The sequence below is a fragment of the Erythrolamprus reginae genome, chromosome 1 (genome assembly GCF_031021105.1).
Source record: "Erythrolamprus reginae isolate rEryReg1 chromosome 1, rEryReg1.hap1, whole genome shotgun sequence".
NCBI lineage: Eukaryota > Metazoa > Chordata > Lepidosauria > Squamata > Dipsadidae > Erythrolamprus > Erythrolamprus reginae.
This window is the reverse complement of record NC_091950.1, coordinates 226330080-226357426: the sequence shown is the minus strand read 5'-3', so window position 1 is coordinate 226357426 and position 27347 is coordinate 226330080. Positions and strand designations below refer to the sequence as shown.

Sequence of the window (27347 nt, the reverse complement as noted above, 5' to 3'; positions counted from 1 at the left end):
TAGCCGCTCTGAGTCCATTTCGGAATGAGCGGCATATAAATACAATCAATCAATCAATCAAACAGCATACAAATACAAAAATAAATAGTGAAAGAATAATGAAGCTGTGCAAAACATGCATGATCCAATTATATATGGAATTATATGCAAGTTATGAAACAATAATGGACGATAGTTTTTTCTGGCCATGGCTGCTATTCATAGGAGGTTGATAAATAAGGTCTCATGGCTTTATACATAGTTATTTTAACACTTAAATATGACATAGAAAATCTAAAGTTTTATTTTGAGAAACCAAGTTCACAATTGCACATATTGAATTTAGGGAGACTGACTTCTAATTCACTCCCCTAAATGCAGATCAAATCACAAAATATGTTCTAATAGCAACAGCACCTACTTATATATTGCTCACCAGTGCTTTAGAACACATTCTGGGTGGTTTACAATGTTAGCATATTGTGCCCAGCAATTTGGGTCCTCATTTTACCAAGGATGGAAGGCTGAGTCAACCTTGAGCTGGTCCGGATCAAATTCCTGGCTAAGGGCAGAATTTGCCTGCAATACTGCATTCTAGCTATGGCGCCACCAGATCTCCTCACATCCTGCAAGTGCTGATATGGCCATAGTAGCCATACATTTTTTTTTAAAAAATGCTGTTGTTTACATAAACAGCAAAATGAAAAGAGAAGATGTTTGATTCATCTAATAGGATGTGATAAATCAGCTGCCCACAGATGAAAGAGGTAACGGTAAGGCTTTTCACTGTATTGCCACAACTTCACTTGACCTAACATTAATCTTTCATCACTTGTGCTTTCCCTTTAGATCAGCAGCCCAAAAGCTTTTGGGCACCAGGGAAGAGGATTTGGATTAAAGGAGACGTGGTTTTATGCACTGCCTACATTCTGCGAATAGGCCTTCGCTTGATTGTGCAACCTGATTTCTAGCAAACCACAGACTGGTGCTGATCCATGGACGGGGGTTGGGGACTCCTGCATTAGATAGTACTCTTTTTATCTGTCCATTCCCTTCTTCATTTTAAAAAATAAACTCGGATTCATTCCCAATTAATTGTACTTGTATGCCTTCAATTACAATTAATTTAATTTAAATTATTATTTAAATATAAAACTTTTACTTTCTATCTAAATCACTGTGTATTATCTTCATTTGTCTTTTTTCTACATATTGGCTTTCAGGACCCACATTGTCCCAATACACTAATTTAATTCATAAGTTCTCCTCCTAAACTAGAGGCAGACCTACTTTGGTCAAACTGGTAGGCTAACTTTTATCCACATTCCATTATTTTCTTTCTTACCTTGTATCTCTTTTTCTGCCCTCATGATGTGTGGTATTGCTGCCCCTAGAATGAAAGGAGGCAGAGGCATTAGGGCCAGAGTTGTGACTGACTCTGCCTCGTGATTTTCCCCAAATTAAATGGGCATTGTTGGCAGTTAAGGACATAAGTTAGCTAAAGCAAGATCTCTGCTTTTTTCAGACTTATGTAAAAAGACCAGGTACAGTATGGCTTGTGGTCTTGTTACTACTAATACAGATGTCAAGGCTGTCATCTTTGGCAAGAAACCTCCATAAGGAAAGCTTCGTGGCTCCACAAGACCTTGAGGTCTCTATTAATATTGAGAAGGGTTGATAATGAAAGAGGAGGATGTTTTTGAAACCTGCACCAGTCCCCAGAGAGAGGTGAGTTTATAATACTCCAACACAAGAAGGGGAAGAAGGAAGCAGAGACACTACAGTATATCTCTTCCAGTTATATGCATAGAAACATAGAAGACTGACGGCAGAAAAAGACCTCATGATCCATCTAGTCTGCCCTTATACTATTTTTTGTATTTTATCTTAGGGTGGATCTATGTTTATCCCAGGCATGTTTAAATTCAGTTACTGTGGATTTACCAACCACGTCTGCTGGAAGTTTGTTCCAAGGCTCTACTACTCTTTCAGTAAAATAATATTTTCTCATGTTGCTTTTGATCTTTCCCCCAACTAACTTCAGATTGTGTCCCCTTGTTCTTATGTTCACTTTCCTATTAAAAACACTTCCCACCTGAACTTTATTTAACCCTTTGACATATTTAAATGTTTCGATCATGTCCCCCCTTTTCCTTCTGTCCTCCAGACTATACAGATTGAGTTCATTAAGTCTTTCCTGATACGTTTTATGCTTAAGACCTTCCACCATTCTTGTAGCCCGTCTTTGGACCCGTTCAATTTTGTCAATATCTTTTTGTAGGTGAGGTCTCCAGAACTGAACGCAGTATTCCAAATGTGGTATCACCAGCACTCTATATAGCGGGATCACAATCTCCCTCTTCCTGCTTGTTATACCTCTAGCTATGCAGCCAAGCATCCTACTTGCTTTTCCTACCGCCCGACCACACTGCTCACCCATTTTGAGACTGTCAGAAATCACTACCCCTAAATCCTTCTCTTCTGAAGTTTTTGCTAACACAGAACTGCCAATACAATACCGATGCCTCCTAATTTTATCAGGAACAGGAAGCAACTCAACCCCTGTCTGTGCAATCTAACTTACTCTACAAAGCAATGAGCACAGAGGAGGAGATAGAGCATTGTACAGTAGTTCTAACGGTCTGATGATGTGTCTGAAGAAGCATTGCCAGTTTGGTCTGCTACCAGTAATAGCAAAACATTGGGCTGCAAGGATAAGATTTTAAAATAGGAAGGAGAAGACAAACAGCTTCCACAACTATCCACTATTCTGTCCTCTAAATACTGAAAGAAGAGTCATACCCCATTCAGTGATGAAATCCATTTTTTTTTTAATTATCGGCTTGGTGGGTGTGGTGTGGCTTGGTGGGCATGACTTGATGGATGTGTCAGGGGAAGAATACTAAAAAACTCCATCCCCACTTCACTCCAGGGGAAGGATACTACAAAATCTCCATTCCCATCCCACTCTGGGGCCAGTAAGAGGTGATATTTGTCAGTTCTCTGAACTACTCAAAATTTCCGCTACTGGTTTTCTGCTGGATATCAACCCTGATCCCATTCCAATTGGAAGGGGAAAAAATGAGAAGAAATTTAGGAAACTTATGTGAATGCACAGGGGGCTTTCGACTGAACTAAGACTTAAAACTAACTGCAAGAAATCTAACAACAATAAAAGGGGGGTGACTTTGTTACTAGTCAGAAGAGTGGGGGAAGTAAGGGGTGAGTATATCGCTAAGAGATAAGAGGGTAAAAAATCATGGGGAGAGCACAATGCATTCCTATTCTGCATCAGTTGGTTTCCCCAAAGGGAAACTATTAAAATGGGATTTAAGCAGAACAGTGTCACAATCGACTAGGAGATTTAATTTGTAATAACTGATCCTCAAATACAATAGTTATCGATTTGCAATTTCTGTCCTCTGAGCATAAAGAATGGTCTGGCTAAAATTTGAACCAGCAAATTTGACTATCTGAAATCTCCAAATTTATCTCATAGCTTAAAACTGGTAGATTCCTGGGAAAAGATCTAATTTTAACTGAATTATTACCGTCCAACATCAACTGGTAAATCCCAATTTTGCATACGTGGAAAGCAAATTTCAAATATCAGCTGTCTGTTGTAAATTTATATCACAATTCTGATTTTTAAAAAAGGTACTTTAAAAAATCTAAACTTTGCCCAATTAGTCTGATGGGCATCATAAATAAATGGTATTCTATAAATCTCCATCTAAAACTGGTGGATTGGTTGATACATGGTATTATCATAGGATTGGAGCAAGGTAGCTTTCTTTAGGGAAATGAGACCAGGCCTAGACTTTCCATGTGTAGTTTATCCAAAGGGGTATTTCTTATTCCCTATATTGGGCCCAAAAAACAGAAACAATTATAGGGGAAACTGTTTGCTCTTGCCGCCTCAATCAATTGACTGCTCGTCCTTATCAATGCTCTTTTAGCATAATTCCATGTAGATTTTCTGTTCTTGCTGCCCATGTATCCACTGATAAAGATGTGAAACAATTATGTAAGTGACTCCAACCCTTTATGTTCTGTTCTACAAACACTCATAAATGCAAGCCCCATCAAGCTCCATGCTAGCCAATAGATAGAATTTTGAACCTCCTTTATGCAAAAGACATGACCATTCTTTGTACATTCCTGGTACAGTATTTATCGGGAGAACCTTCAGAGCTCTGATTGCCAACATGGAGTGCACGTCCCATAGGATGGCAATTTGATTTTTATAGGGGGCAATTAGAGCCTTGCTTAAACCAAGTTAATGGCCTTTTAGGTTTCCTCTACATGTGTAGAGTTCACTTTTTGAATAGTAAGAAGTATATGTCATGGGGAGGGCATCAGGGTTTTAGAGATGCTTGGGTGGGGCATGGCCAAAAAAAGGTTGGGAACCACTGATTTAGAGTCTTGAACACTGCATAGTAAGAATAACGAACTGTAGTAACAATGAACTTGGCATCAAATATACTAAAAAACCCTTATTTTATCTAGAAATGCTGTATCATCCCTTTAAACGACAGATCAAATAATTTAAATATCACAGGATTTCCTCTTCAGCATCAACATCCAGGAAAGATCAAAGGTTACTTTGCATTTTCAAGATGAAACAGCTGCAATTTCATTCTGACGTCAATTAGGATGGACAACACAAAGCTTCTAAATTACTTAATTTATGAATCCCTAGCCTAGAAATATTGCTCTGAGACCACTATTGAAACAAATCAGTCTAAATTCTTAAAGGGTTTATTTGGTGTACCTCTATGTATTTCTAATCCTATACTAAGGCTAGAAACATAACTGGTTTTCACACAGGTGAATGGCTCATTTGCTTCAATTATTCACTTAAATTGATTCACTTTAAGACTCCTTAAGTCTTGTGATTTATCCTTATCTTACAAGTTGAATATATTACGCTTTTACAAAATCTGATCAGAGATGAAACAATAAACCTTTCACATATTCTTCCACAAATATCTGTGCTCTAATATGAATATATATATATATATATACAGTAATTGATACTTCATCATGGACATAAAATTGTTTCAACTCCTCCCCTCAGGATGCCACTACAGGGCATACCAAAACAACCAAAGTTTTTTTCCCTCGAATATCACTCTGTACTTTTATGCCTAAATATATTTACCGATATAGCATCACTGTATTATTGATATCATTATTATGGTTCATATTACTTTGATATTACAACTTTATTACTTTGTTGTTTTGCATGTACAATGAGAACTGATACACCAGAAATAAATTTCTTTTATGTCTAATCACACTTGGTCAATAAAGTATTCTATCCTGTTAAGATTAACAAAAATATTTGAATATGATTAAAAAATTGTTAAAGGATATAATCATAATTGATTACATTTTTATTATTATAGGATATTCTTATATTATTATTATAGGATAATCTTATAGCTGTGATGGTGAACCTACGTTAAGTTAATTTAATTTATTTGACTTATATGCTGCACAATCCCATGGGACTCAGGGCAGTTACACGTGCCATACGTGGCATGCAGAGCCATAGCTGAGGGCATGCAAGGCAGTGCCCTCTATCGGCTCCAGCATGCATGTGCACCTGGCCAGATGATTTTCTGCCTTCCAGAGGGGGGGGGAGACCATTTTCAACCTCCCCAGGCTTCAGGAAAGCTTCCATAGTCTTTGGATGGTGAAAAATGGGCCCAACAGGCCTATCAGAAGTTCAGAAGTGAACCTCTGGTAGGCCTGTCAGGCCATTTTTTGCCCTCCCCAGGCTTCAGGGAAGCGTCTGGAGCCTGTGAGTGGTATGAAAGTCATTAGGATTGGGTCACATTATTATGGACATCCTGTGACAATTACATTAGAACCACTTAGTGATACTAGTTTTAACAACTTGATGTTTATTGACTGCAATTAATCTGATTCTGACTTTAAGAAGTCAATCTAAAAGCTCTTTCTGTGTGTTTTTAATAAAAACAGTTTTTCTTGGGAGAGATTCAAAAGATATAATAACCATGTGATTTCCCAGTTTCCATTGTTTTCATTTCCCTTCACTTTATGGATAACTTGCTTTTCAAATCTTCTATTTATGCTTCCTCAATCTATAAAAAGATAGTGTCACCAACCAAAAAGTGAGAAAATAAAGTATGAACATGCAGCATGTTTTTCACATACTCTGGGGCTATTTCCTCCTCACTCGTTTACTGGTGTTTAAGAAAAGCACGCCTAGATTGACTTAATCTCGCAAATACTGTTATAATCCAGTGCTAATGAACTGAACTTCTCCAATTAAAATCTGATTTAAAATCAGATCTGATGCTGTTTGATAAACAAAACAATTACATGCAAAGACATTTATTTGACCAATGCTTCATTTTAACATACCAGGTTTTTAAATTATATTTAGTATTCAATGTTTTAAAAATTCATATAGATTATTGGCTGAAAGCAAGTCCATCATTAACTAACTGAACAGAGCATCAAAGGGGGTCTTAATACAGATAATTTGATGGGCTCTGTGTGTGTGTATGTTTTGTGTGTGTACAGAATTGAAAAGAGACTGGGATATAAAATATATTTTGAACACTGGACAAATTGGATGCTCATAATTTGATTTATTGCAGTATTATATAAATAGCTGCAAAATGTTTATGACATCCTTTGGATCTGTCCCATGCTGGTCAATGGGGAATGATCCTTGCCCCTTTAAAATGGGAAAAAGCCCAGACTAAAACCAACAACCCACAAAAGCATTATGCAGACCTTCCAAACCACAATGCAGTCAAGCTAGTTTCAAAATCTTCCAGCTATAAACTATTTAAGCAATAAAAAATATTATTCCATCTAAAGATAGGACAGCAACACTATCCAATTAGATAATAGAAAGAGAAATTGTTTTCCTTTTTTCAAAAATATACTGTCTCCTGTCAGGAATATTCTCTAATCAGATAAGAATACTATATTGTTTATTAATTCAGATAATCCATGGGCTACCAGATCTAGGCTGCAAAAATCCAAACTGTCTATTTGGGGTACAGAATCATCAATTATCATCAATTATGATACCCAACTGCATACTACTATTGCAGGAAGATAGTCAAAATCTTGTCCTTGTACTTAGAGAGAAAGGCTGAAGTGAGTCCCAAATAAGACAGAGCTGCTGTTTATTCATCACAATTCTCTGTCAGTTCTGATCTGAAGGACTAATGCTGTCTCTGAGATGGCAAATCCAAGACTTAAGATCCTACTGCATGAGCAAGCTGAGGTTCGGAAGGTCTTCAGTCAGCATTGTTGATATACTAGTTGTGACTCTATTGGAGAGCTTTTTGTGTTACCATCACCCCTCAGTTAGACTACTATGAGGTATTTTACATGAGGCTGGAAAAGATAATCTGAAAACTCTACTTTGGTACAAAATGCAGTGGCCTATTTGCCAAGTGGAACTTATATCTGTGATGAGATTCCTGCATTGCTTTTCAGATATTTTGAAGTACTGTACTGTATTTGTTTTAATATATAAAGCCCTAAATGGCAATAAGGGTTTTTCAGAATTATCTACTTAACTTGAATCATACTGCCTAATAAAAAAAATATTTTTAGTACCATACTATGGTGGGTAGGAGGACACTGAGACCAGGAGGAGAGGCTTCTCAGTAATGACCATGAAACAATTTCTCCGCAGAAACTAGATTGGCTTCAATATTATCTTTGGAATGTGGAATGCCTGTCTTGGTTAATATTGACTGAACATCCTGCTTAATGTAAAAATTATTTGCTCAGCTCTCTGTCCTGTTTAGAGTAAAGATTATTTACTCAGCTCTCTGTTCTGTTTATCTAAGGTAAAAATTAATTAAACACTCTTCTGTTTAGTTAGCAATCATACCTTTATATGATCTGTCTGTATATTATATGCTCTATATTAACCATTTAACTGTTGTTACTAAATTAACTAAATTAATCTTTTGTATTTGTGTGCAGAAGGAGGTCTCTGAACATAAGAAGCTTCAGACCCAGAGAGAGATTTTCCAAACTTAAAACAGCTTTGCTCAGAAAAGCATGTTTCCATGTCTATGATTCCTACAATTATCAATCTTTTAGAACTAACTAAAAACAGAGCTTTTCTAAAGGGCCCTGTTTGTTGAATTTATTGCAGAATACCATATATATACATATACATATACATATACATATAGTTATAAGTTGTTAATATTTATGATTGCATTATAATATTACCAAATGGATGTTAATACTGTATACTCTGAATGGGGCACAGCATCACTTTCTAGTATTCAATAGAATTTGTTGCCTATATATACATGAAGTTCCTCAAACCATTTATAGTTCTACTGTAAGTTTCTGTCCTACTGGACTAATCTAGGAACTTTGTTTCATGTTTCATTCTCTTCCTGTTTTGAAACAGAGGAGAGGAAAATGAGGGGTTACAATCAGCAGGCAGGAAGTAACTTACTTCCCTCCAGGATTTCTGTCCTGTAGCTGGCCTTCTGGAAGCAACAGATAATAAACAATGTATTATATTTTAATTTCTTATAAAAAGAAACAATTTTTGCATTTCCGCTTATGGCAAGAAATAGTCAAGAAAGGAAGCTACAGTGGGACAGGCTCCTTGTTTTGAGACTTCAGTTGTCACTGTTTATGACAACAAAGAAATAAGCACTGAATTTAATGGCAAAGAGCAGAGCAAGGAACACTGTGTCCGAGAAACAGGCAGGTAGGTGAACACTAGCAAAAAGGATGTGAAGTTCATCTATAGTTTAGAGATAAGTTGCCTTGGCCACATGCCTTTTCACTTTATAGACTTTTTATTTGCTATAATTACAAAGCAAAAAATATCATCACTTCTTTTGAAGATAAAATTTACCGTATTTTCCGGCGTATAAGACGACTGGGCGTATAAGACGACCCCCTAACTTTTCCAGTTAAAATATAGAATTTGAGATATACTCGCCGTATAAGACTACCCCTCTTCTGTACATCATAGACCTGACTGAGTCTAGGTCTATGATGTACTTGCATTGAGAAAAAAATCATTTCTGAACATGATAACACAATATTTTAATTACTAATGATGAAGATCTTATTGTTAAAATTATGAATGAATTATTTAGAGAGAGAGAGCCAAGTGGGAGCACTCTTCTGTCTATCTCTCCATATGTCTCTGTCTATCTGTCTTGTCTGCCTCTCATATTTCTCCTCACCACAATTAAGTTTATTATTATAACTCATCATAATTTGTCAACACAAAAAGGTGAACCTGGCTATTTTTCTTTCTCCTACCATCTATTCTGCAGGTATCTTTCAGTCTAACATGCAGCATGCTGACACCTATGTGAGAATCTATTATGGAATGAGAATCTGTATGTGATATCATGATATGGCAATCCAAACAGCCCATCCATTTTTTCCTCTTTCCGCACTTTCTGTCTTTATCCTCTTGCAATGTCACTTAAACAGATTTTAACTTGTCGGGTTTAATTAGTGACCCTGCCAATTTTCAGTACTGTGCAGTGTGCTATGATACAGAGCAGGGTGAATAATATGACCTCAGCTTTTAAAGTTATTTTAAAATGTTGCCTAAGAAATATGGAAAGAGGATTCTTTTTGGAGGAAAAGTACATTTTCAATGGTTAAACATAAGAACAAATACAAACAGGCAGAAATAAATGCATCCAGTTTAACATTCAATTTTGCAACCACTAATAATGTTGGTCAAGTAGGTACAAAAATACCTGGGGAAATGATCAAAGTCTGGGAAATGGGTCCCTTGTCAGTTAAAAGGAGTGCTGATTTACCACCTGCTAGAGCAGTGATTTTCAACCTTTTTTGAGCCGCAGCACATTTTTTACATTTACAAAATCCTGGGGCACACCACCAACCAAAATTACACAAATCTAATAAATAAATAAATACATACATACACACACACACACACACACACACACACACACACACACACACACATAAATAACCCCCTCATATATACAATCCCATGTAACATCCCCTTATAAATACAGTCAATCATCAATCATCCCTCCTCAAATTTATACCACTGTCTCATTTCTGGGTACTTCTCCTGTCTTTCCCCCTTTTCTCTCTCATGTTTCTCATTTCTCTCTCTTCTTCCCTTTTTCCCTCATTCCTTCTCCCTCTCACTTCTCCTCTTTTTCCATCCCTGTCTCTCTCCCCCCCTTACGTGTGTGTGTATACACACTCGAACCATTTCCAAAACCAGTTGAGGGCTGGGTTTTTTTTCTCTTTTATTCTTTTCAAACACAGGTGTGGGCTGGGGGGGGGTGTTTCTTATTATTTGGGTGCTTTTTACCATATGCTTCAAGAATCACCTCTCTCCCTCTCTCTTGTTCTCTCTTATTTTCTTTCTGAGGCTCCTCCCACGAAGGTTTCCTTCTGAGCAAGCTGGCAGGAGGATGGGAAGCAGCCCCTTTACTGTCAGCCCGGGACCGGACTGTGAGAGGGGTGGGCGTTCCCACACCGCTCGGAGCGGCTAGCGGCCGCATCGCCAGTGCCGTTGCAGCCACCGCTAATGTAAAGGGGCTGCTTCCCGGCGGCAGGAACTGCGGGGGGTAGCCGGCGTAACGAGCCCTTGCCACAGCTATCCGCCGCTTCTTTCTTCTCCGCCTCGCCTCCGCTATTCCCGCCGCCGCCTTTGCTCTCCCCGCCGGGCAAGAGGCAAAGGCGGCGGCGGGAGTAGCGAAGGCAAGGCGGAGAACAAAGAAGCGGCGGATAGCTGTGGCAAGGGCTCATTACGCCGGCTACCCCCCGCAGTTCCTGCCGCCGGGAATGGCGCTCCACCCCAGCAAAGCCGGCGGCGGGAGTGGCGTCGTCCAGCAATAGCAGCGCTTCGATGAAGCCGGCGAGGGAGCTCCGGAATCGGTTGGCGCTCGCCCGACGCCTTGTTTTTTTATTTCCCCCTTTGGTTTCTCTTCACAGGCGGGAGTTCGGGAGGCAAGGGAGCGCTCGAGGAGACAGCGTCTTGCGGCATCGCCTCCCGTTGGGTTTATGACGAAGGGACGCTCAGCAACTTCTTTTTCCTTTCGGCGCCATAGCAACCCGCAGTCCCCGGAGCCGGCGGGTTGAGGCAAAGGGCTGCGTTTCCCTTCCCTCCCTCCCTCCTGCCCCCGTTCTGAATGGAAGCCCCGCTCGGCCAAGCAGCCCGGGATCTCCGCCGCTTGCAAACCGGGCGGGCGGAGCGGACCCGCGCTCACTTTCGGCTCCGGGGACTGCGGATGGCTATGGCGCCGAAAGGAAAAAGAAGTTGCTGAGCGATGCCGCAAGACGCTGTCTCCTCGAGCGCTCCCTTGCCTCCCGAACTCCCGCCTGTGAAGAGAAACCAAAGGGGGAAATAAAAAAACAACGCGCTGCTGTTGCTGCTGTCGCTGCCGCCTGAGGCGGCGGCACTCGAATCTGGCGTGGTGGAAAATCTTTGCCTGCCTCCAGATTTTCCACCACGCCAGATTCGAGTGCCGCCGCCTCAGGCGGCAGCGACAGCAGCAACAGCAGCGCTTTTTCCTTTCGGGGCCATAGCCACCCGCAGTCCCCGGAGCCGAAAGTGAGCGCGGGTCCGCTCCCCCCCCCCTCCTCCCGCCCGCGGCTGTGGAATGGGCGCAGTATCCGGCCTATAAGACGACCCCCCACTTTGGAAAAGATTTTCAGGGGTTAAAAAGTCGTCTTATACGCCGGAAAATACGGTATTTGAAATTTTACCTGAAGTTTCAATCCTGGAGAACAAAACAGCTATTATTTGAGATATGGGGGGACCAGACCCTTTCTGGCAAAAATAAGCAAAACAAAACTAATTTTACACTGAAACAACATAAACCCATGTTGTTCCATGCTGAAAGATGCCAGCAGGAAGCTTTACGATTAACAGAATCCCTGAGACTGGTGTTATCTTCAGACACAGAGCAAACCTGATGTAATATCACCTCTACTCCACTAATAGTTAGGGGCACATAATGGGAGAACAGATTTCACCAAATACTTTCTTTCATTCCTCACTCCTAAATTTATACGACTATAATATAACTTTAACAATGTTCCTTGTTTGTGTCTAGTGACTGTAAAATTCAGAACAAATCAGTCCATAGAAATGCTATATTTGCTAATAATAAATCTAACTTTTTAATAAATCTAACAAATTTTGAAAATGTAAGCAAAATAAATGTAATATTTTATATTAACAAGAAAATCTGATTTAAGCAGTCAGTAAATCTCAACTTTAATTCAGGGGTCGACAAAGTTGTTCAGAATCTAGGAGCCAGCCAAAAAATTTAGGAGCCAGAATTTTTTTTAAGCAAACTTGGTTTTTTGCCGAGTCTCCACCTGACATCGCTTTCACCCCCTCCCCCCCGGCGCAGGCCTGGCTCCGCCGAGCCGGCTCTGCTGTACTCCCGTCGGGATCCGAGGGGAGACCGTTAGTCAGAAACCGAAACAGAGAAGAAGGAAAGGGAGACCGGGCCGGGGACGCGGGTGAGGGGGGGAGGGGGGAGGAGGGGTTACTGGTCGGAAGTCACCGCACACGCGGCCGGAGGAGGAATGAACAAAACCTCACGCCGGGAGGGGAGGGGCTTCCGCTTCTCTCCGAAGGCGGGTGAGCGGCCAAGATCGGAGCGTCTGTGTGCGGTGGGGGGGAGTGAAGGGGTTCGAGTAGGAGGCGGAATGGAGGCAAGGGGGGGAGGGAGAGACGCACGCAAGCGCAGGGGACGCTGGGAAAGCAGCTCGCTCCGAGGTTGATGGGCGGAGCTACGGAAGCCAAGATGTACCATTTCTGGGCGTAAACACAAGGCGGGAAAAATATACTGTATACCAGTGATTTTCAACCTTTTTTGAGCCGCGGCACACTTTTTATATTTACAAAATCCTGGGGCACACCACCAACCAAAATGACACAAATCTAATAAATAAATAAATAAATAAATAAATAAATAATAAATACATACATACATACATACATACATACATACATACATACATACATACATACATAAATAACCCCCTCATATATACAATCCCATGTAACATCCCCTTATAAATACAGTCAATCATCAATCATCCCTCCTGAAATTTATACCACTGTCTCATTTATGGGTACTTCTCCTGTCTTTCCCCCTTTTCTCTCTCATGTTTCTCATTTCTCTCTCTTCCTCCCTTTTTCCCTCATTCCTTCTCCCTCTCACTTCTCCTCTTATTCCATCCCTGTCTCTCTCCCCCCCTTATGTGTGTGTATGTATACACACTCCAACCATTTCCAAAACCAGTTGAGGGCTGGGTTTTTTTTCTCTTTTATCCTTTTCAAAAACAGGTGTGGGCTGGGGGGGGGGTTTCTTATTATTTGGATGCTTTTTACCATATGCTTCAAGAATCACCTCTCTCTCTCTCTCTTTTGTTTCTCTCTCCTCTCATTCTCTGCCTCAATCATTTTATCATTTCTCCTTTTTTCTCCCCTTTTTGTTCTCATTTCTCTCACTCTCCTTTCCTCTCCCTATCTGTCTTGCTTTCTCTCTCTCTTGCTATCTTTTTCTCTCTCTTGTTCTCTTATTTTCTGTCTCTCTCTCTTGTTCTTTCTCTCTCTCATGCTTTCTCTCTCTTGTTCTTTCTCTCTCTGTTGCTCTCTCTCTTATTTTCTCTCTCTCTCTCTCTTTCCTTTCTCTCATTCCCTCTTTCTCTCTATCCTTTCTATCTCTCACTCTTTCCTTCTCTCCCTCCCTTTCTCTCTCTTTCCATTCCCTCTTTCTCTCTATCCTTTCTATCTCTCACTCTTTCCTTCTCCCCCTCTCTTTCTCTCTCTTTCCTTTCTCTCATTCCCTTTCTCTCTATCCTTTCTATCTCTCACTTTTTCTTTCTCTCCCTCCCTTTCTCTCTCTTTCCTTTCTCTCATTCCATCTTTGTCTCCTGGGGCTGACTGCGCCTGCCCTGCACCCCCCACCACGGAGGGAAAGCATTTGGCATCGGCACCGCCAAAACCCCCCCCCCTCCACAAGCAGCAAAAGCCTCTGCGACTGAGCCGGACGGCAAACGGTGCACCCCGCCGCTTAGGCTTTTGCTGCTCCTGGGGGGGGGGAGGATTTTCTCCTCCCCGCCCCCCCGGCAGCCAAACGTCGCTGGTGCAGGAAAGCAGCGTGTTAAAAGGCGCACTGCTTTCACGGAAAACAAACCCGGCTTTCCTGGCAACGGAGGATGACAAGCAGGAAGAAGCGGGGTGGAGCAACGCCAGGCTCAAGCAGGCAGCTTCCGCGCGTTTCTTTCAGCGGAAGAGGAGGAGAGGGAGCGGATCGGGCGGGCGGGGGCAGCGCCTTCTACTGCCGGCGCCTCCCCGCCCCCGCCCCCCCCCAGGCAGGCAGGGGAATGGGAACTGCGCGCCCATGGAAAAGGGCACGCAGGGGGGTATTTTGGGGTGTGCGGGTAGCGGCGGCGGGCAATAGCCGGGGGGCGGCTTCTGCAAGTGGGAGCTCCAGGGCTGAAGCCTCAGCCCTGGAGCTCCCACTTGCAGGAGCCACCTCGCGGCACACCGGTTGAAAAACACTGCTGTATACACATACAGTACAGCAGGCAACATTTTCTAGGCGCCAGACAACATTTTCTAGGCGCCACTGGCAACCAGGCGCCTGGGTTTGTCGAACCTTGCTTTAATTAAACAAGTAGAATTGAGGAATCTCTTAATTTATTATTTATTTGATTTTATTTATAAGTCACTTGACTTCAAAATTATTCTGGACAGCTTACAACTAAAATTGACTGATTGATTGATTGATTGATTGATTGATTGATTTGATTTATATACCGCCTCTCTCCAATAATCCAGCTTATTAAAAGGAAAAATACAACAGAGCAAAAATGAAAAGTACAAAAATAATCAAAATAAAATATTTCAGATTCAGGCAGAGCATCTTGCTAATTCCTGATTTCTTAGATTAGAATATCCTCCCTCAGTAACCCACATTTAAATACACTCAGTGAAGGGCTACCAAATGCAGGACACCCTGCATTTTGTTTCAACATCTTTCAGTGCAATTGGGTGCTCTGGGGTGGAGCTCCATTTTCGCTACTCCATTGTGTGTCCCCCCCACCCCCAGTCCAGGCAGCAGCCCACCCCTGAATACACTGCTATATAGAGAATTTTATACCAACTACTCTGATGCAACACATTGCACTAAATATTCCTCAAAATGACTCAATTTACAACCACGACTGAGTCCAAAATTTCCACTGCTAAGTAAGATAGTTGTTAAATGGGTTTTGCCCCATTTTGCGACCTTTATTGTTACAGATGCTAAGTGAATCATTGTTATTGTTAAGTTAGTAACATGGTTAAGTGAATCTGGCTACCCAACTGACTTTGTCAAAAGGTCACAAAAGGTGATCGTGATCTCAGGACACTGCAATCATCATAAGTATCTGAATTCTGATCATGTGACCATAGGGATGCTGTAACTGTTTAAGTATGAAAAACAGCTATAAATCACTTTGTTAAGTGGTGTTATAAATTCAGTCATTAAATAAATAGAAGGAGTCTGTATTACCCTTCAAGAAATCACATAATTCAAATTTTGTTTTACTACGGTAATTAAGATGGCACTTCTGGAAGAGATGTTGGGAAACAGTAAAATAATCAACAATAAACAATTGGTCTAATGCTTTTTCATTACATTATGTACCCAGTAATGGTTATTTTCCATTTCCATTAGACCAATGTAGCTTACTCCTAAATTACTAACATCACATATATTTTTATTGAGAAGTATGATTCTTAGTAAACAAACCTAGAATTTCATTTATTTCCTTCAATTTAGACATATGTACTTCAACGTGTTAATTGCTATGGATTTTGTATTTCACTAATATCTACTACAAACTATACTAACCTACTTACTGTACTCAATGAAGTAAGGAAAAAGGATTTTTTTGGCTAAGATGGGATAAGAGAACTAGAATATGCATCCATTCACAGAATATGAAAGCCTATGAAACATTCATTTGAGCGTAGGGCTTTACTTGTCAGCCTGGTTTTAAGAAAAACTAGAAAATCATCATGTTATTTATATTTTATTACTTCGGTAATTGTTGTTAATCATACACTAGTAGGCTGCTCTCCAAATACTGTATATTCTTCTATACTTCCTAGGCTTTAGGAAACAAATAAAATGTGGGGGAGGGAAGTACATCAAGACTGGTGGTAGGGTTTACAAACAGATGACATTTGTATTTTGTAATTTACTGTGCAATGGAAAGAGAAATGTAGCAAGGCAACATCTAAATAAACATGTTCATGATGTGAAAGAAGCATTCCTGATATTGTGGGAAAGACATTGTAAAAGTATTCTGCAATTTTTCTGTGTACTTTAACAGTTTAATTTAAAATGCAGTTTGAGTCTCAAATATTTCAAGTTTCTACAGCTAATAAAAAGGCTAAAATTTACTGTATCCATAAACTTCTAGGGTAAACCCTGTGGCTTTAAACCTATGACTATTGTTTGAAATATGTGAAATTCAGTCACTAAATAAATGGAAGGAGTCTGTATTACCCTTCAAGAAATCACATAATTCAAATTTTGTTTTACTACGGTAATTAGGATGGCACTTCTGGAAGAGATGTTGGGAAACAGTAAAATAATCAACAATAAACAATTGGTCTAATGCTTTTTCATTACATTACATTATACCTGCCAAAGAATTGTTGGGAGAGTAAGATCATGCAAATGTTCCTTAATTGAGTTATAGCATTTCCTGCCACCTTCCAACTGTGGGAAGCATGAAGACATGCCTTTCGTCAAGATTTCAAAAACATAGATTTACCACTTTTGCCTTGGCTGTAGACTTTTCCAATTGAAATTTGAGTATATTTAATGTCATGTCAAATGAGGGATTGTAGCAGAGTAGGGTTAATTTATTATCCAAAGCATCTGAGAGCAGGACAAGCTTATCAAAGAGACATCCAACCTAGAATTAAGGAGAAATTTCCTGTCAGTGAGAACAGTTAATCAGTGGAACTGCTTGCCTCTAGAAGTTGTGAGTGTTCCATCATTGGAGACCTTTAAAGAAGAAAGTGGGGGGAAATTGTCTGGAATCATGCTTAAGCAGGGGCTTAGAGTGGAAGAGCTCCATGGTTCCTTCCAATTCTGTAATGCTATATACTAGTACTGATTCTGAATTGAAATTAAAATGAAATTTATTAATTTTCAGTTGGTTTCTCAATATCTATACTGTATTTTGAAATGTAGAAACACTTTCAAGGCATTAAATATGTGGGAGAAAAGATAAAAGGATCAAAACAGAGCTTTATTCCATATAAACTTAAAGAGATTTTTGGTATTCAAACCCAGTACTAAATGTTGAAGTACAGGTTCTCATCATGATAATTTCCAGAGAGAGTTCTACACTAAATATTACTTGTGTTAATCAAGATTATACATATTCCACATGTATTAAACAAACTATTTCCTTTCTGAACACCCATGAAAATATTATATGAGAAATGGACTGAGAATAAAATGCTAAAGCGAGCATTATAAAGAAGAGGCTTTTCGTAGAGCTGACAGTTCTTTAATGTATACAAGGTGAAATCCTCCTCCTATGTTTTACATAACAACAAACTACTGTTGTTGTCTATGCCCTTTTAGATGACTTGTCCTTGGAAGAAAATGAGCTGAAGGTTATTGTAAAAGTCACTGAATAAATAGAACCACATCCCAGCATAGATTCCCTTGCATTAATATCTTGATCTATACGAGTACCAGCAGAACTGAATATTTTAAAAAAATGTTATACAACAGAATGATTGTCAAAGGTTGAAAGGCACAGAAGTGCCACAATCCAATAATTTTATGACAGTAAAGATCTGCTGAGGAATTGTTATCAATCCTGCCAATCTGGTGAAGAATTGAGCTCTGATAAAAATGGTTTTCATTAAAAAAAAGACCTGTGCTAAAATAATATTTACTGCAGCCTTGCCCTTGCATATCAAAAACAGAGTCATTGATTTGAATTGAAGGTTAGACTGATTCCTGCATTATGCAATTAATATTTGAATATAATGGTATTGTTTCTATTATTATGAGTCTTTTTATATTAAACCCCACTAACATATTAGACCCCACATTAGACCACACTAATATATGACAGAGAAGGAAATCTATCAATTTTCCCAACCTTAAGTACTATAGATTTTTATTTGTCAATAACAGCATCTTAAACTTGGCTCAGTGGCAAACTGGCAGCAAGGTCAGCTTCTTTAAAATAACTGTAATAAATTCACCATTAAGTTGCCCTCTCCAAATGATAAACCACAACTTTCTGCATGAGCTGCAATTTCTGCCCTAATCTCAAAGGCAGAAACATAGAAAGATCCTTGCAATCTTAAGGCACTTTTATAAATTTGTTTTGTTTTGTTGGTTTCTTCAAGTCAGTGTGGATTCCTGGCAACTGTTTGAACACATCCTTGCAGTTTTCCTGGCAAGACTTCAGAAGTAGTTTGACGTTGCCTGCTTCCAAGGTTGAGAGAGAGTGACTTTTCCAAAGCAGGTCTAGAATTCACAGCGTCCTGGTTTGTAGTCTGATGATTTAACCACTAAACCAAATTGGCTTTCAAATCTTAAGGTGGTGGGCAGCAACCAGTGTGGTCACGTGCTCCATCCTGGTACAAAATTCCGGGATGAGCATGCAGCTGCACATCCCCAACACATGCACATGTGCCTCTGCATGCGATTTGGCTTCTGTGCATGCACAGCAAGCAAAATCTCACATGAAGACACTCACGCAAGCTAGATTTTTGCAATTTTTGCTGATTTTGTTACTTCTGCACACACGTGGGAACAAAAATATTGGTAAAAATTGCCAAAATCTCACTCTCGTGCACTTCCTTACACAAGATTTTGCTTGCTGCACATGCACAGAAGCCTAATCTCACACTGTCAGATGCATGTGCGCGTGCCGGACACACCCGCACCCACAATAGCCTTGGAGGGAGCACTTGTAGCGGCGAAGACGAGCGACCCTTCTCTAGTTACTACTACAAAAACTATGGAAAGTAATAACCGTTAAAGGTAAATCAGGTGGAGCTAGAAAAGTCACTTCTTAATAGACTACTGCACTGATGGCGAACTTATGGCACGGTTGCCACAAGTGGCACGCAGAGCCATATCTGCTGGCATGCAAGCTGTTGCCCTAGCTCAGCTCCAACATGCATGTATATGCCGGCTAGCTGATTTTTGGCTCACACAGAGGCTCTGGGAGGATGTTTTTAGCTTCCACAGAGCCTCTAGGGGATGAGGGCTCCAGGGAAGCATTTGGAGCCTAGGGAGAGCAAAACACAAGCCTCCTGGGCCCACCAGAAGTTGGGAAACAGGCCATTTCCAGCCTCCAGAGGGTCTCGGGGGGGCAGAGGAAGCTGTTTTTGCCCTCCCCAGACATTGAAATATGGATGTGGGAACTCACGCATGCACCATAGCATGCGCACATGTTCTTTTGGCACCCAAGGAAAAAAAGGTTCGCCATCCTTAGACTACTGTATACACATGTAATCTTACAGGTGTAATATGTGCATACATTTCTTTTTATCCTGGGGAAAAAATCATTCGCTACAATGCCCCTGTCTTGCTGGGGTGCAGTTTCAGCTTTCCGGCATCTCATCAATCACATAACTGTATCAAACACAGGTCAAAGGACCACATCATTACTGTTTGTGAGGATACCTAATTTTATTTTTAAGTATCATCATCAAATACACTTTGATAACAGACTGAAACCTTGTACTATTCTCTGAACATACATATCTCCCTGAAAGAAATCATAGTAAAGTGAGAAATGAATTCTAGAAATAAAGATGCACACACACACACAAAGGTAATGTTAAGATCCTAGCTAAGTACAGATAAAATCAGGAAGCAGGATATAGATAGCAGAAGATATAACTGATCTTGCCAGTAAAACGTCCTATGCTATCTCCCAGGCGTGTCAAACTCATGTCATCATGGCGGTGTCACATGACATATCAGGACTTTTTCCCCTTTGTTAAACTGGGTGTAGGCATGGCCAGCGCATGACACATCCGGCCCACGGGTCAGGGGTTTGACAGCCCTGCTCTATCCCTTTGACTCTATCAACCTCTATTTGGAGGTAAAGATTGATTTTATTAGTAATGTGTTCTGTCTGGGTCACTCCAGAAGCCAATACCAACCCAAAAAGAGAATCCAGACACACTGGTAAAAGGCAAAGGCAGTTTTATAAAATTCAAGAAAAACACAGGTAACAGAAAATGTCCTTACAAACAGGAAAATGCTGTATCTTCAGATATATCCACGAAGGCAAAAGTCCATGCAGCAATACAGAATTCTTGCTGCCAAGCCAAGGCTGTAGATAGCAGACCTACACCTCCCACGGGTCTTCCAAAGCTGCTGGGCCACAAGCCAGGAACAGAGACGCCGAGAAACAAGACAGGATAACGCAACTCCAAACTGATAACACTCCACATGGCTTCAAGGGCTTGCCTGCCTTTTAAACCCTGCTAAGGAGGACCACACCCAAACCCAGCTGTTCCTAATTCAGTGTTAATAATACTTCTTTAATTGCTCCTTTCTTTGATCTGACCGTCTCTGTCGCATGTCAATGACAGCTTGTGCGTCATCACCTAATGACTCCAAGCTACTGGCTGGGGAGAGCCTCCCCCCCAGGGCTCTCATGCTGTTCTCCTTCATCCCATTCCTGATTTTCCTCTCCCCCGTCCGACTGTTCAGCCCCCTCCTCTTCGCTGTCCTCCTCCTCCGGGCATGGAGCCAGCAGAGACACCCTTGCTAAAACATGTCCATAAGATCTGTTAGAAAACTACAAAAATGAGTAAATGGATATTAGTTTTAATATTCATTGCAGGCTGGATTTAATAAGAAATATGCTGCTGTTGGATAGCAATTTATTGTGAACATACTCTATATTTACTACTTCCCATCAAGAGTTTATACATCTCTCAATTACTGACAACAGATGCAAACTCTATATCATGAATTGAATAGTTCAAAAAAAGCATTCTTTCTCTTTGTTTTTTTCAATGGGTACTCAAAAGGTTCCAAGCAGATATTACGCTGCTATTTCATTATTTGCATGCAATTATTTTCTAAAACTGGAATTTATTGTAAACAGAAAGGTCTGTTTGTTTACAAAGTGGTGGCATTTTCCTAGATTATGGCCATTATAAATGGTTACTGCATAATTACAATGCGCAGTGCCTGCATGTACCTAACTGCACACTCATTTTGTGTCTGTAAAATCTGTATCAACCCACATATAAGCTATACTCAGAATTTTCATCTATTAGAAGCAATGCTAAAATATGTGTTGATGTGGAGAATCCCATGTAGAAATAAATGAATTTTATATAATTCAAAATACAGTATGTTTTTGCATATACAGTGGAACCCCGACATAAGAGCTGCTCTACTTAAGAGCAACTCGAGATAAGAGCTGGGAGGGGAGAGATATTTTTGTTCTACTTACAAGCCCAAATTCGAGATACAAGCGCCAAGGAGCTGTCTCCTGAAGCCAAACGCTAACTTCCGCGTTCGGCTTCAGGAGACAGCTGCGAAGCGGCGCGCGTGTTTTAAAAGGTTGCAGCCGGCCTGGGGGGCTCGGGGGGGGGGGTGCTTGCAGCTTTCTTTCTTGCTCTTTTTCTTTCTCTCTTTTACCTTCCCTTCCTCTATTTCTTCTTTTCTTTCTCCTTCCCACCTTCTTCCCTCCCTCCCTCCCTTCACTCATTCCTCTCTTACTCTCCCCTTTCATAAGTTTCCTTGCTTCTTTCCTCTGTTCCTGTCCCTTCCCCCTTTCTTTCTTTCTTTCTTTCTTTCTTTCTTGCTCTTTTTCTTTCTCTCTTTTACCTTCCCTTCCTCTATTTCTTCTTTTCTTTCTCCTTCCCACCTTCTTCCCTCCCTCCCTTCACTCATTCCTCTCTTACTCTCCCCTTTCATAAGTTTCCTTGCTTCCTTCCTCTGTTCTTGTCCCTTCCCTCTTTCCTTCCTTCCTTCCCACCCTCCGTCCATTCATTCACCCATTCCTCTCTTGATCGCTTAAAGCCGGTCCCTGGTGCAAAAAGGGTTGGGGACCTCTGTCCTACAGGATTGGGTGGCAGAGAAGTTGAACATATGTAAATTTAAAAGTTTAAGAAAGTTTACAAGTTAAGTGAAAGAAACTTCATTATTCATTTATATGTACATGTACATTTCTTCATTAAAAACATGTCTTTCTGCATAATTTAGACTAACTTTGTGAGTTTTTTGAGGGCTGGAACCAATTAAAATTATTTACATTAATTCCTATGGGGAAAAGTCGTTCGAGATAAGAGCTGCTCGACTTAAGAGCCCAGGTCCGGAACGAATTAAACTCGTATCTCGAGGTACCACTGTACAGTGATACCTCATCTTACAAATGCCTCGTCATACAAACTTTTCGAGATACAAACCCGGGGTTTAAGATTTTTTTGCCTCTTCTTACAAACTATTTTCACCTTACAAACCCACCACCGCCGCTGGGATGACCCGCCTCTGGACTTCCGTTGCCGGCGAAGCACCCGTTTTTGCGCTGCTGGGATTCCCCTGAGGCTCCTCTCCATGGGAAACTCCACCTCCGGACTTCCATTAACAGTGAAGCACTTGTTTTTGCGATGCCTAGTGGGATTCCCCTGCAGCATCGCAAAAACACAGAAGTCCAGAGGTGGGGTTTCCTATGGAAGGGAACCTCAGGGGAATCCCAGCAGCGCCAAAACGGGCGCTTTGGCTGACAAAAGGGGTGAATTTTGGGCTTTTCCATTGATTCCTATGGGAAACATTGTTTCGTCTTACAAACTTTTCACCTTAAGAACCTTGTCCCGGAACCAATTAAGTTTGTAAGACAAGGTATCACTGTACTTCTGCCAGTACTATACAATACAGTATTTAGTATTTAGAAGAGAAGTGGGTCTCATTATTTAAAATGTAAATATTTTTACATCTATTACTCCATATTTTTCCAATATCAAAGTTGGAAAAATATTTATTTAATAAAATTATGCTGTTTCCACTAGCAGAATAAAGAAAGAAGACAGGATACAATTCTGTACTTTATATAATTTAATGCTAAATTAATGGATTACCTATCAGGTTACCATCTCAGGATGCAATATCTTTTAGGTTTCACTGTTGGTGCCAAATAGGGCAAATTATAATTAAGTATATTTCACCTAAATCACATGATAAAATAGCAACTTATTTATAGAAACAAACTTTCTTCTTTGGAAACTTGTAAGATTTCAAATTATTCCTCCTGAATATATTGATAGCTACTGTAAGTGTACAGCTTTTAACAATATGTTATACAATACATTTTATTCTATACAATTCAAAGTTATGCTTTTTTTCCTTTCCCAAAATTTTTATAAGGTCAGCCAAGTGACTTCAAAATTAGATGGCTGCTGGCTGAGGTTGATGAGTTTCTTACTGTAAAAAAGCTTTGTTTGCATTTAGCAATTAGAAGGTTACATATTTTATATGACACATAATAGATGAAACAAAGTATTGTGTTCCTATAAATGGAAATGGTTCCTCTTCACAAAATGGCAAAGGGACCAATTAACTCTGCATTAGAGTCCACACTACACTACTCAGTCTGCTTCCTAATCCTCCAGAACATATTTTAAAATAACATTATGCAAAGGCAGTTCTAAGACCATAATGTTGACTTTTACTCACAGTATTACTTGTTAATATTGTTAATACATAATAGCTTTAATTTTCTGGCATTTTATATGTATTTATTATTTTGATTAATATTAATGTGTGTATATAATTGATATATTAATCATATTATTTATCTATCCAATCATCCATCTAGCCATCATTAATATTATCACACCTATTGGCCACAAACAATGAATATATAACATAAGATAGTATCCTCAAAAATTTACAAATGATAGAGATTACTATTTATTGTACTCCTTGAAATTGCTCATGGCACTCATTTTTATCAAATTACTTTTCACTTCCACAAAGGTTCAGAATGAAGCCTACAACTGTGAATTATTACTTTTATTATAATGAAAGCATTTTCTATTAAATAAAATATTTCAGTGATATATTGCTAAAAATAAAATATTATAACAACTCAGTACAAAACAATACAAAATGTTTATGCTTACTAGGTAAATAGTTATATTATAAGCTTAAATGGTATGAAAAATTAGAATTAAAGAGATCTGTTTCTGATTAAGATTTTTGGAAGATATATTATATTATGCTCATAAATATAATCGGTAAATGTTTAATTAATAATATGTATAGAATATTAATTTGCATGTTGATTCAAAACAATATTAGATAAAATTATTTTATAATGCAACTATTGTGCAGAAATAAATGTAAAGGAAAATACAAACAAAATTAAACACAAATGATAGCCTGAATGTTTTTAATTTCACATTCATATTCATCTCTTGGTGAGATGTTTAATTTTACTAAACTTTACTGATGTTACAGAGCAAATCTTGACATTTCTGTAGAATTTTAAGCATTGACACATCTTGAACTGTTTTGAAATAATTTTAGATTCTTAGGAAAACTAATTACTAGAACATAAGGAGCTGCCTTACACTGGCTCATCTATACTGTCTGTTTTTGATTGGCAGCAATTCCACAAGGTTTGAGGTAGATTTCTCTCCATGAGCAGTAGAATGAGAAATAATGAAGAGTAAACCTGATATATTATGCATGCAAACCTTGTACACAGGTAAATGAGAAGCACAGTTTGAATCTACGCTCTAATATTCTATTCTTCCACTCTATTATTATGTATAGCATTTTACTATTGTTTAAAAACCAGCTATTAGGAAATATGGAGATATACTTTCAATAAGCCTGACATTTATACTAATTTCCACATTACAACTACAAGCTCTTTATCTCTTATTTTTCACAGTTATTAAAATATATAATTCCTGCTATTCTATACAGGTATTCTATAATTCCTGCTTCCTATTCCTTGGTTTCAATTCTTGCTATCGCTAAGCTTCCTGCTATTCTGTTATTTCTCAAAACAAATTAAAAGAAATGTTGTAAATCAAGTTGCCCAATCAAGTTCAAAGATGTAAAATGTATTGCCTTTTTTTCTTGAAGCAACTAATGAGAATCTCTAAAAAAAATACATGAATTTTGGTTCACAATTTATGCTTTACTTGTTTCCTGTAAAAAAGAACTAGAAAAGTTCTCATTTCAATTATTGTCCAAATATTATTGTCCAAACCCTTCTAAGAGTATCACAAGACATTCTGATAATTACCGTAATCTGATATTTCACTGTATCAGTGAAAATGTTTACTTATAAATAAATCGATAACTAGTTTTAAACAATTGTTCAGTATTTGCAAGGTAGCTGAGCTGTTACTGTCCAGTCTCTAAAAGCAAAAATAAATTTACACATGTAAGAATAGGAAACAGTAAGTAAAAATTACGATATCTATGTTACTGGGAAAATAACAACAGATGTACAAAAGGCAATATAAATGATCAGTTGGTCAACTGTCTTAGTTATTTTGTTAGATTCTCAGGAAGGAAAGAATATGATAAGATCAGGATAAATTTTATTAATAAAATCATTTCAGGAGCCCACTATGGCAAAAACAGAGTATTGAAGCTCTTAACAACTAGCATATGGCATAAAGTTTTATTTAATTTCTTTCCTAAGCCATTGATAAACCATTGTTGCCACCTCTACACTATATCCACATGGACACATAGAAATGAAATATAAGAAAGCCGCTATCTTCTGACAACCTTATAAACAGAATGGCAGTGCTTTACAAAGCAGAAACATCCCTCTGTATAAATAATGGCTAGAGCTCACAATGATCTTTCCCATCCTCCACATGCAGAGGTAGCTCCAGTTTTTCCTTCTCAGTGTGTCCCAGGCTGGCCCATAGGCCTCATTAACACGTCACATCTTTAAATGACAATATGGCCTGTACCACTGTTAAATACCGCAGATAGGAGGGTGCTATTTTAATTTATTTATTTATTAATTTAATTTATTTATTTAATTTAATTAATGATACAGATTGCATAGCCATTCGGTAGAGTTTGGGATATACAGTACTGTATAGGTAAATCCCAAACTCCCAACACACCCGACAGGAGGACAGTCTGCAGAGCCAGCTTCCTACTTTGAACCAAATTACGTTTTTTCCACGAGGACTTGGGCAAGGTTAAACTTGGCATCTCCAGGCGCCGGGTCTAAATGCAGTAGGTGCCCTCCGGACTCGACTTGTCCCCTGAGGTTGTTGCCATGGGGAGCTGCAGTGCAGTCCGTGCGAGTGCGTGGAGGAACGACCGGGGCCGGCCAAGCCTAGGAGAGGGAAGACATTCTGCGCCCCCTCGCCCTTCCCCTCTACAAGCCCTCGGAAAAGGCGAGCCGGGAAGGGGCGACCACATAGCACAGACCTTGGACAGCAGCAGCAGCAGGCGCGGTACGACGGTTCCTCTCTCTGCTTGCACCTGTCGCCCGGCTCCCCTTCACGATGCCTAGGCTCTTCTGGGGAAGGAGAAGGATGCCCTCCGCAGGGACGGAAAGCCCCCCGCCCCCCGGGGCAATGGATGAAGGAGCAGCGGGAAGAACAGAAGCAGGCTCGCTTACCTCGCTCAGCCCCGGCGACAATGAACCTCGTCGACAACGCTGTCGGAGCAACGCGCCGCCCCTTCTCCGTCACCTCTGCACGGCGCAGCCACCCACCCTTGCCCTGCAGCCGATGGGTCGCTCAGTCCCGGGCGGGAGAGGGGGCGGCCGGGCGCGCGCTCGACTCCCTTCGCGAGACTGGTGGCGGATCCTCGCAAGGCAACAGCTTGCGCTCGAGCCACTCCGCTCTTTCCCTCCCCCTCCGGCCACGGACTGCTTTTTGCGCTGAGGGGAAAGACTCGCCACCACTGAGGCTGGAAAGGGGGAGGAGCCAAGAGGAAGGAAGCCCGAGCCAGCCCCTCTTGGGTGCGCATGCGCGCTGGAGCCTCCGCGGCTGACACCCCCCCCCCCTTCCCTCTTTTCCTGCTTTCCAGTTCGAGCGCGGAGCTGCCAATCGGGAATGGTGAGGCGGGATGTTGTTGTCACCTCCCTCCCCCCTCCCCTCTTGTTCTCGTCTGGTCCAGACAGCTCGAGGTGGCGCCTTTCTTCCTGGGGCGTGGATAGCAACACATCCTCTTCAAGGCGAAGACGGTCGCTTGCTTCGCAGGGACTCTTAACGCTGAAGCGCCCGGGTGAAAACGAAGGTCTGTCCTTCTCTCCTCTCGGTAGGAAAAGCCTGGAGCTGCCTAGGAAAGAGAAGGAGC

The 27347-nt window shown here is 40.3% G+C and overlaps 1 protein-coding gene across 6 annotated transcripts in view; it reads right to left on the bottom strand.

Moving 5' to 3' along the window:
* Positions 1–26959, bottom strand: part of ADARB1 (adenosine deaminase RNA specific B1) — a 74336-nt gene extending 47377 nt beyond the window's left edge. Inside the window, exons 1-2 of one of the 6 annotated variants that reach the window (XM_070732354.1) lie at positions 26665–26959; positions 1325–1369 (exon numbers count right to left, since the gene is read on the bottom strand). In XM_070732354.1, the coding sequence (XP_070588455.1) occupies positions 1325–1349 (25 nt within the window). In that variant the 5' untranslated portion in view covers positions 1350–1369; positions 26665–26959. Of the gene's footprint in view, positions 1–1324; positions 1370–26471; positions 26601–26664 lie in introns of those variants that run through there. The other 5 variants (XM_070732357.1, XM_070732362.1, XM_070732355.1 and 2 more) reach the window with 5 other exon arrangements.
* Positions 26960–27347: the final 388 nt, after the last annotated feature.